The sequence below is a fragment of the Bacillus rossius genome, chromosome 6, assembly GCF_032445375.1.
Source record: "Bacillus rossius redtenbacheri isolate Brsri chromosome 6, Brsri_v3, whole genome shotgun sequence".
NCBI lineage: Eukaryota > Metazoa > Arthropoda > Insecta > Phasmatodea > Bacillidae > Bacillus > Bacillus rossius.
In genome coordinates this window covers 23,333,223-23,345,128 of record NC_086334.1, presented here as the reverse complement: position 1 = coordinate 23,345,128, position 11,906 = coordinate 23,333,223, and the positions used below count along the sequence as shown (strand labels likewise).

Below are 11,906 nucleotides of genomic sequence, written 5' to 3'. Positions count from 1 at the left end.
CAATAATTGCCCAGAAATTGTCCATAAAAGATAACATTTTGTAATGACTTGTAGCAATTATAAAAATTGGTGATTGTTCCTTATTGCCTTAACAGTTGTATTTTAAAGTTAATTGTAATTGGTTGTGTTTGTGATGCAAAAATGTAAAGTAACATAATTATATTTAATTTTGAAAATAATTATAAAATTTTGAGGAACACTGTTCCCAGAAAGAAGTAACATATATTATATTTCAACGTAAAACATTAAAATAAAGTAAGCAGGTAAATGTGTTTGTGATACAAAACTGTATCATAACAAAAATTATATAAACAATTTTTTTCATGAATGTCAATAGAATTTTCTGTTTCTCAGACATCACTTTACAGCTCATATTTAATTATTACTTACACATTTATACACATAACTTCCACGTCCATCAACAAGATGGAATATAATGAGAAAATTAACACACTTTCGTGAGCAATGCTCCTTTCCTCATTGTGATTGGCCTTCTACCAGTGATTTCAACACTGAAAGTGATGCCATACTTTCAAGGAGACTTTTCGTTCACCCGACACTGTTGATTCTGATACCCACCATAGCTGTTTCAAGAATAGTCATTTGAGTTAGCGGAACATTCCTCTTAAGGAATTATTCTGTTAGCGCGATTACATCTCCAAATTGTAGAGCCACGGATGCTCCTAAGGATAATAAGCAGATCATCCAGCATAGTAGCCCTCTGAGCAAAAGGCAAGTTCCACGGTGCTACCATCTATGTCATTAAAAATTAAATTCCATTCGTACAGTTTGTAAATTATTACTTAAATGACATGTTTGGTGAAGCTGCTATCAGAAAATATCACACACATATGTAAAAGAATAACTGAAAGTACTTCATGAGACATGTTACCGAAAGTCTGGTAATCACTAATAAATTACGTATGTAGTAGTAATATGAATTCATGAATAAGCTAACACTTTCATAAAAATTAAAGCATCTGAAAGTAAATTAAAATCACTGCATCCTACATTTTCATAAAGTTACTTTTTGCATGGTTTAAAGTATACAGAGAAAAATTTCAACATTCAAAATTGCACAATATTTTGTTTTCACAAATAATTTTCATTAATAATTAATATTAATAAAACAATGGACTAAACTATGCTTCAAATCCACACCTGAAAATTTCCCAACATATCACTATTCATGCATACTTTACAACTGGATGTAGTTAAGAGATTAAGATCAAGAAATAAATACAACCAACCTTTATAGGAGGTAATGGAGGCATCTCTCCGTCATCTGTATCACTGACATAACCATTTGTGAATCCATTTATACGGGGCTCTTCATCAGAAAGAACAATGATATCAGGACTTTCCGCATAACTGCGTTCAATTCTAGGCCTCAGGTTGCGCCGTGGGTAACGGTCATCAAACTCCTTGATGCTCCTTGGAATTATGGGCACATCATCTGGCATAATAGCCTTCTGGGAGCGAGACAAGTCCTGAGGTGCCGGCATCTCTCGGTCTTTCCTAAGCAAGCAAACAGAAGGATGAATAACATTCTAATTTCCTAAATTATCCACACTGCAATTATTTGGAGTTAATCAAGAATTAGCTAAAATGTAACTAATTACTCCTTGGTTTCATTTATTAAAAACAATAACGGACTAATCTAGAAGCAGCCAAAATGTACCTAATTATTCTCTGGCTTCATTTACCAATAACGTAATACACGACTACTCACGCTGAAAAGCTGTGATTCATCTCCTGATAACACTCATTACATTAAATTGAATCCAATTATTGTTGCACATTGAAAAAATTATTTTGACACAACATATGTTCTACATATGATACTGTCCCAAATTATAAATAAATATTTTGTTTTTTAATTATACTGCATCAACATATTTACAATTAGTCATGTGTAAGTATGTAAATTAATGCCAAATAAATTACGAGCCACAAACATCTATGAATTGTTTACTCCTAGATAGTTTTGTTCTCCAATCTTGCAAAAATTGTGTTCTTAAACCATGATTAATAACTACAATAAATCTTTCAGGTATATACACAATAATTTGCAGCATCACCAAAGCTTATAGGTAGTTTCAGTAGTAAGTGATGAATCCTCAACATAGTATTGTTGTGAAAAGCTACCACTGGTACTAAAGTAATATTTTAACAGCACAGATGCTGTGCTTTTTAACTTCACTACAGTTTATCACTAAAACAGGTAGCACACAATGTATTTAGCACAAATATAAATAAACTCATATAAAAAAATTAAACACAGGAAACAGCCTAATTAAGCAACAAACAGGCTATCATTTTTGAGCGTGTTTCAGTAAAAATTACTGCAACCATTAGCCAAAACGTTACACAGATCTAGATCACAATAAGGCAGCTTGTAATGCTGGTTTCTTCAATGTTAAGACTCATGCATACGTTTATCTTTACTCTGTAACTATTACACCTTGACAATACCTTGAGAGTTGACTAAGTAGTTGGCAATTGATTTATATCATTCACCAAAGCAAATGTATAACATACAATGAGAAGTGCACGCAAGGGATCACAATAGCACAGCTCTACAGTATCAGAAAATTTGTAAAACATTACTTTTTAAACTAGCCTATGTTACAAAGTTGTAAGGATTATTTTACTGTCCATTCAATGAAAGATTCAATCAAAAATTATGCCATACTACATTATAAAAGACTCTGAGCCTCCTTCCTAGAGAATAAGTATTACTATGTTTTGATAATCCACCTTTACAATATTGATTCCCTTTTTTTTACAACTTGAAGAATGGTTAAATGTATGATGGGTAAGAGTTTTAAAGACATAAAATAAACGGGCAATGGGTAGAAGACAAAATACATTAGTAAACACACAGACCCATGGGCATTCTCAGGAAAAAATAAAATGTAGATACAAATCATAATAAAATATTATACTGTACCTGACACTAAGGTCTACAACAGCATCATCATCCACGTCCATTTTCTCCATAGTGATATCCTTCGAAACACCTAAAACCAAAATTAATAATTTTAATTTAAAAAGTTAACTGATTTGGGAGCAATACAATGAGTAGGCTACAATATACTTAAACAGCATCCTCCCATAAATGCTGCAATGTGTGGTAGTGAACTGGTCATTAATTCACAGCTACAATAGTCCCATAAAATTATTTATTTTAAGATATTATACACAATTATGTTAGAATCTCAAATAAACACTCTTTGTTGATGGCAAACCATATTCCACAGTCATTAGAAGGGCTATAAAACCTTTGGCTGAAACAATTTTTGATGAAACAAACCATTACTGTAAAAACACAGGTTGAAATTAAAAAAAAAATTAACTTTCTTAGTATCACATTTGTTGGAAATTATTTTTAACCCAGTTTAATATTACCTTAAAACTTTGTTCAAAAATTTTTTATATGACCAGATATTAGTGCAAGGTATGAAAAATATTGTTTAAAAGTAAAAAAAAAAAAAAAATAGTTTAATAACTACCTTAGTAGGCATAATATAAAATTTGTTAAGACATTAAATACTGGATGCATGGAGTTAAAAACATTCAAAATATTTTTATTGCATGGAATACGAGAAAATGTTTAATAGATAATTTTTGAATATTGGCAAACATATAAGATGTTATGTATATTAAGTTCTTAAACTGTTCCAGGAGTTTATAGAAGTTTCCAAAACATTTCCAGGATAAAATAAGTACTTCGAAATTTACCTATGCCTAAAGGCTGTGCCAAAAGGGAATTTTTTGACTTGCAGAACTAAGTTCCAGGGCCCCCCATTTCCACAAGAATATGAGACAAAATAACACAAATGAAACCTGAACATGCAACAAATGTTTTACAGAGAATCTGTTAATATTTTATTTCATCCTGAATAATGTTTTTATTTTGACAGATGACTCTACTGACCATCAATTTTATCACTTTCAAAATATATGTGGGGGCTTCAACAAGATGTTAAAGATTAAGAAACTGAACCATTAAGATATGAGTAAAGGTTTTTGAATTGCTTTTGTCATGGTGACAACAGAATTTGAATTATATATTCCCGGTAGTTTTTTTTAAAAGTAATTTTAAAATATTTTTAGATCCTAATATACTTTTGCAATGTGCATTTATAGTTGAAACTGTGATGTTGCCATTAGATAAGCATCACACAACTTCAACTAGCAACAAAAATTATATCCTGCAGTTAAGATGCTAGCCATTATGTCCTGTAAAAACTACACCTTTGTGTAATCTATGAGCAAAATATTTTACACAATTAATTTTCTATTTCATACAGTGTCATACAGAATTTTATTTCTCTTAATATATTTATTATCTTTTAGTACTACACTGTTTAGTATCAAAAAGTTATTTTAATTCTTTTACTGAACAGACACAACAAAGACACTGACAAGTTAAGTGCTTGCATGGATGAGACAGACTGAAAAAGGTAAGGGAGAGGCAATAAGGCTCGCAAAGTTCATGAATGATAAACATCACACAGGTTGGCTTAATGTTAATGCTCACATCAGTATTTAGAACCAGCAAACACAAAATGCAACACACACATATGTGTTTCCAGCTGCTGCCTCCCCCCTTTCCAGCTGCTCAATGCTTTGTTTGGTGACAACACACTGTAATTTAGTTTATGCTAAATCCTATCAATCCGGAACTGCACACTCAATGTACCTTTACTTTGCTTATGCATGCTTGCGCAATTGACTTGTTTCCAAAATTCTGCCAGTGGAAGTCACATTCATTGTCTTAGTGTGGGTGTTTGTCTGTGAAGGTACATACAGAGACATCCATTCTTTTTAAAAATGGTAACTATTAAAATTATTAATATTTCACTACTTTTTAATTATTACTTAAGTTTAAAGTGATTAACCTGTATGCCATAAAGTAATTAACATTTGATAATGGTTAAACTGTGTGCATTTTGCTAATAATGTAGCCTATTTTTAAATTCACATAATTGTTCATTCAAATATACAAGCCTATTCAATAACTATAGGCTTATATTAAAAATAAAACTGATGTCCTTGAGGACACATAACTTAGACCTATACGTTAGTACAGTTGCGATTGCACCAGTGGTATGTGTGTGTGTGTGTGTGTGTGTGTGTGATGATATATACCCCCCCCCCCCCCCCCCCCCCCCCCCCGAAACTGTAGCAGATCTTAGGATACAGCTACAAAACATTGCATGTTGAGGTTATGCTACCTAGGTAATTCAGTTTTCACAATAAATAAACTGCAATATATATATACATACACACACATATAGTATATATATAATATGTATATATATATGTGTGTGTGTCTTTCACCACTTCCATCAAAATTATCAAGGACAAGTTACATAACATTCATCTTCACCAAAAAACAGATGCAGCTTATCCTATACAACTGATAAGCAGCAATTATTGGAAATTAAGTTGTATAGGTCTACCAATTCTAGTTTTTAACAGTATGTACACCATTAAATGGTGAACTCAAATGCAGTGTAATTCATGCAGTCTGTGTAGCTGTAACTGGTTGAACAGCAGCATACACAGAATTTCATTCTCTGGGTAGGAAAAAAAAAAAGGGGGGGGGGGGGGGGGGGGGGGGGGAAGGGAGTAGAATAGCTTTTGCTGTTGTTTGATTTCAAATTTCTTTCTTTTGTAGTGGGAAGTATAGATATTTATAGATTTTTTAGGATGGGAGGCGAGGCAATCTATGCCATCCCCCTAGCAATTGAATTAATTTGTATATTTTTTAATGTACTAAAGGTTCATATAAACTTACCATTAAAATATATCACATAGTGTAAACATGAGATTATGCACAGCTGTATTATTGAATGAAACAATGTACAGCAACAGTTATGACAAGATGAAATTGAACGACGGGTTAAGGGGCCCGCCTACCTGGGCACACATACGGTGTGCAGAGCTTCAGGAAAAACAACGTGATTTCAAAACTACTCAAGATATCCGAGTGGGTCCTATTTACGAATAGCATTTAAGAGTTCGCCGAGGACCGAAAAGTACTTTTAATTTCGGATTAAGTTTTTAAACTGTATTTTTAGAAGCGTTAAAATGCCTAAAACGCGTGTTTTCAGAGTAATTTTTAGGCATAAAACAATCAGTACAGATTCTTGAAAGCACTTAAGGGGCTTGCATAACACCTTTATCTTCATTTCTCCGCCATATAATGTTACGGTCACCGCTCAAATTTCACAGTTATCCTGTGACGAGACGAATGCACGCCAGTTCAGAGCCTTGCGCTTAGAGGCGATACCGCGCTGGAAGCACCAGCGAGCGTCGCGCTTATCACCCCGCCTCACTAACACACATACAACCCTGACGAGGCGGGCCCCTTAATTGAGGAGGTTAAACAATTTCCCAAAAAAAAAAAAAAATTAAAACAAATTCGGGCTTCCAGAAGAGTGAGTGGGTTTGAATGTGGGGAACATCGGTATCCATCTGCTTGTTGAATTTTATCCCTGGATCTCCCTGTTTAGTTATTTATTCTTTCAATAATTCAGAATAAACACTTTGTGTAGGCAGGTGTGTCCTTTGCACCTGCTTTGCTCAAGCTTCTGGAAACAATATGGGCATATTTATAATCTTAGAACTTATAGGGAAATATTAGTCACGGCAAGTTGCCTCTCGAACTGAGTTTCGTAGATCGTAGTTTGAAAATTATCTTAATATTAGCGGTCCAAACGTTGTGCCAAAAGAAACCGTTATTTGTTGTCCAAAGATCACATTAACTTAACCCGTGATCAGGCGCACTACAAAAAGTTCCGCGATAGGGCGCGCATTGAGCATTTTGCTCACGGCAGCAACAGTTGTGATTATTTTGTCAAAATGCGAGATTTTAGTTAAATAACAAGTTTTATATATGTATCACAAGTTTTAAATGATGATTCAAATGAAATACTTATTACTTAGTGTTTAATGCTGAAAAAACATTTACAAATCTATAATTTGCACATTTATGAATGGACTGCAATGCGTATCTTGTATTGTAGTATTAAATAATCACTATATTTTTTTTTAAGATACAATTAAAGAAGTAAAATCCACATTTGAAGTATCACAATATTGAAAAAAAAATCAAACTAAAATACAGCCATGCTGAATAGCTACAGAGGCTCTAGTAAAACCTTTATAAATATAACTTAAATCAACATAATAATAGGTAAATAATTCGCAAGAGCTAACTTTTAGTCTGTCCCTATAGATCTCATTGTGTCACATTCCTAGTGTCTTAGTCTTCATCACTTTACACCCAAACTTCAAAACAAACCTGCGCGAAAACTATCGGGGATACACGAGCGACATGCACAGACTGTAATAACACGCGAGTGTAATCGGATGCGCATTTGATAGAAATTCACACCCGATACGCGGTCAACATACGCTATCGGGCGCGCATAGAGCAAACTGCTCACAGAGTGAAGGTAGCTGATTTTGAATGTTGACACTTTTGATTCCTATGTGTATTAGGGGTTATGATAGGCACTAGGCGAATCACAAAATGCCGACTTGAAGGTACCAAGAGACCCAAAGTCAAATGTGAAGATTTCATAAAATGATGTACGATTATTTGCTGACCGTGAGCAATTTGCTCATAGTGCGCCTGTTCGTAAGTGCATTCATCTGTACAACAAGGCCAACAGTGTTGAAGAGTTAGGATTATTCTACAGGCTGAAATAATTTTATGTTTTTCTGGAAAAATAATTTTGTTTTAGGCCAGTAGTTAAATACATGAAGTTGGCTGCATATCTCAGGATGCACACAAACAAACAAACAAAAGTGGCTTTTGCATCTAGTATATTGCCTGCAATGCAAAAAAAAATGGACAGAAAAAGTTGTAATTTATCTGATTGAGAGCAGTATCTGCTTGTAGATTTATTGGCCCAAAATCAGTTCCAAAGTGTATGTTAAATACTCTTCAAAAAAAAAATCTCATATACCTAGTTCCTGAAATGGTTCACTTCTCTGAGCATATATGTAGCAACCTCAGAATTTCTGCATAGTACATGTCAACCAATACATTTACAGCATTGTCTTCAAGTTCCAAATCATCTCGTCAGAAAAATTCATGTTGTGAGCACCACAATTTACATGTAACTATTACTTTCTCAACATAACCAAACAATCCATTCCTGAAACTTTTATGTTGTTGACAATGTTCAAAATCACCATCACCAAAAAACATACCTAAATATTTTCTTAAGCTTTTTTGAGTTTAACAAGCCAATTTGTAATCTTTAGGGCATTAAACAATATTAACAAATATGTTACATTTGTTTGTAAACACTTCTGAACTGAAACTGTGATCCCTGGCCATCAGCCTGAACCAGCAGAACAATCAGTTCAGCATATAGTTCACATTGATCTATGATCACCACTCAAAATAAGATTGTGCGAAAGAAAAAATTATAAACCGGGTTCAACGCAGTATTTAAACTAAGATCACGCATGAATCGCAATGTTGAAACCGGCCATCAGTAAATTTTTAATTCATTACAAGTGTATCTTCTGAGTAAAATTTGACAATAACTTAATTGAAAAGTTCATTAAGTTAAGTAAGTTAAATTTATTACACGAGGTATTAATTAGCTATTAATTATTCGTTAAATATTTATTATTTAACTTTCACTTGTTACAATTCATGTTTATCAAGTACATAGCACCACTTGTAAAGAATTACCACAAAATGTAATAAAATTGCTTTTTCTGGAAAATTAACCATATACAGCAGCATCATTTTCATAACAGTCCCTGGTTATCTACCATGGTAAACCCCAAAAAGTGCAGCTTTTCCATTAAAAATATTTCCAAAAATAATTTTTTTGAGCACACTGAACAGGGTTTTTCAAAATTCAAACTGGATTCTGAAATACTAGGTAGTGCGAACAGCAATGAAATCCAGCTGTAAAAGCCATAAAAATTAGAGAAATTATAATTTGATAATTATTAAATTTGCAGCAAAAAAAAATTAAAGCAAAATTAATAATTTCCCATTAACATTTTCTAATTTTTATCCCACTAAACCACTTCAATGGTGTTCCCGAGTACTGAGTTTTCTAGACTCGAGTCAAAATATAAAATACAATTTTTTTTTGCAATTTAATTAATTTTTTTTAATGTAGCTGACTTACACTAATAACCCTTTCACATTGTTTTATTACCTGAACAAGTGTAAAACTAACCTAGAAAATTAAATTTTTCAGAGGTGACCTTTGAAATTAAATATTTCACTTAAACTAACTTGAAACACATGCTAATATAGTATTGATGTACAAAGCAAATAAAATAACTGTCAGCTAATAAATTTCAATGCCCTTTCAAAGAATAGTAGACAGGAAACAAGTGTGAGTAATATCCATTTTCAGATTTTTAGCACTAAGCCTTACTTATCTGGTTTTACCCTTACAATTGCACTAGCTAGTAACCAAACAATTTACCAACAATTTATTATTGTGAATGTTAAGATTAACTGCAGCTTATGAAAGCATTAAAAAGTATAAACTGAAAGTTTATCATCTAGGAACACAAGTAAATACATAGCCTTTCATATTCTGTGTTACAACACCAAAACAAATTTTAAAAAACCAAACCTGTGAGAAAAAAATCATAGTGTTACTACACTTACATTAAAATACAACTTAAGTCTATTTGGTTTGACATTAGAGATGAATTTAAAGCATGTATTAATGTTAGTTATTATTGGCCACCTTCCATAACATTAAACACTTCCCCTACATTCTTTCCAACCAATAGTGATTGGATCCGACTTGAGATTGGGCTTCCGCCCATCTATGTAAAAGATAAACAAGCCAGTGACTTTTCAGTCAATAAATAAGATTTTAAATAGCAAAAAAAATATCTTTAAAAACTAACCTGACATAAATTCTTGTCTCTTGGTATAAGCTCAATGAAGTAAACTAACCACCAGTGTATTGCATGCTTTTTAACAATCGAACAGACTACAATCACTACATTGCTTTTAATAAAACGAAATAGCAAGTTCCCATTCACTTAATTCATTCTAATGTGGTTGATCTATGGTAAACATTAAAATTTACGTGCAAGCCTACATAAACAAAACTGGATTTGTACAAACCTCTACCAATACCTTATCAAAAAAAATCTTGAAATAAGTGTTACATTCAATAGGGAAAACATGTCGTACCTGTATGTAATATCTCGAGGGCGCACCAAATTTAAACTGGATTGGAGAATGTAAGGTTATGTTTATACAGCACAATGAAACTGAATAAACATGCTTTCTGCTGACATTATTGTCAAAAGATGATAGTGTCTGTCGAACTAGCAGCCACCCATCCTTCACGACTCCATTGTGTTTGCGTCCATCCCGAAGTCACACACGTAATCGTAATTAATTAATTAGTTATTTCCTGTGTTTGTACACAAACTTCACAACACAATTATTCATTAAAACACACACTAAACGGTTTCTCGAACTATTCGAATGATGATTTCATGCGACACTTCACATACCTGGCGGTCAATCAAAGATGTTCCAAATTTGTTAACTGCCTGACAAATCGATTTCAAAAGAACCGACAAGGTGTTAATTATTTGACATAATATATCTAACCTTGCACTGAAGCATCTTTAAATAATTTGAAAACAATTACACCTAAAGTCTTTAATTATAAATCACATTTATTTGGTTTAGTTATAAAAAAGTAGCTTGACTCAAGAATTAACACTTCCCCGCAAATAATAAGCACTGTCCCAATATGGCGTTGTCTCTACTTGTGTGCTACGGGGACTTCCTAAACAATTACAAGGATTCCGTAAACAATTTTGATATAAACAAATGCACGTGGTTACAGAGAACAGAAAAAAAAATTGTCATGCAGAAAATAACTGAAGCAAAATGTGAAGAACTATTTTTTCTAAATGCGTTCATATTCTTCCTATAATATTTTTTTTTAGAAAGTATTGGTCATAAATGTATTGCAACATTTGTGTGGAAATTATATTCATTATACTTATCACTTTGTACGTTGCGCGATACTATTTTAATTACTTTTTCTATTGACAAAATTTCAAAATGTAGTCTTTTAAAAAGGTGTGTGGGTAACGACAAGTTAAATAAATTGAATATTGGCTGAGTGGCTCAGGTATTGCAATTAATTAGCGAATTTAGAAATAAATGAAAACTTTAACTATTTGATGAACACGTTCTAACAAAGAGCATGCGTAAAGTAAACATGTTATACACATTGTGTCCTTTTTTTTTTTTGTTAGTATTAACATGAGGAGTAGGGGGATGGGCCGCCAGCCTCAACAGTGTTGAATAATTCGTGACTCGAGGACTCGACTAATGAAAGTCGTAGCGTTGGTAGCGTCGCGTCGTGGGTCGTGGGTTCGATCCAAACATTCCGGAATTGCTAAAATTTGTGAGTACTCGGTATCAAAGTGGTTTGGAGATTGGAGCTCACTACAATCACGATAATTGTGGTTTAATCCGCAGCTGTAGATTCAGTACGAACGTACTTACAGTGGTGGATTGAATATCGTAATTAATTGAATTTACAACTCAATATCATATACTATATTTTATACTAAATACTAGGAAAAATAAATATTTTTACATACCACTTGGGCACATTTTAGTTCTGGATTAACAAACGAATAAATGTAGACTTTATACAAAGTATTATGTGTGTGTATACACATATATAATTTAAAGTGAACAAAATTCTGCCAACTTTATAAGGTTTCTAGAGCCGCCAATATGTGTGATGAACCATAGGTTGTGTAAATCATTAATATTTTTCAAGCTCAATGGGTAACCTGCACTTTATAAATAACTTTTCAGCTATACAACACTTGTTGTACCTGTTGCCTAA

The 11,906-nt window shown here is 32.9% G+C and overlaps 1 protein-coding gene across 4 annotated transcripts in view; it reads right to left on the bottom strand.

Moving 5' to 3' along the window:
* The window catches only part of LOC134532871 (transcriptional repressor p66-alpha-like), a 32,697-nt gene extending 21,899 nt beyond the window's left edge, over positions 1-10,798 (bottom strand). For 2 of the 4 annotated variants that reach the window (XM_063369872.1, XM_063369874.1), the window contains exons 1-3: positions 10,214-10,798; positions 2,954-3,023; positions 1,251-1,518 (exon numbers count right to left, since the gene is read on the bottom strand). In XM_063369872.1, the coding sequence (XP_063225942.1) occupies positions 1,251-1,518; positions 2,954-3,003 (318 nt within the window). In that variant the 5' untranslated portion in view covers positions 3,004-3,023; positions 10,214-10,798. The remainder of the gene's footprint in view (positions 1-1,250; positions 1,519-2,953; positions 3,024-10,213) is intronic. The other 2 variants (XM_063369873.1, XM_063369875.1) reach the window with 1 other exon arrangement.
* Between the last annotated feature and the right edge of the window lie 1,108 nt (positions 10,799-11,906).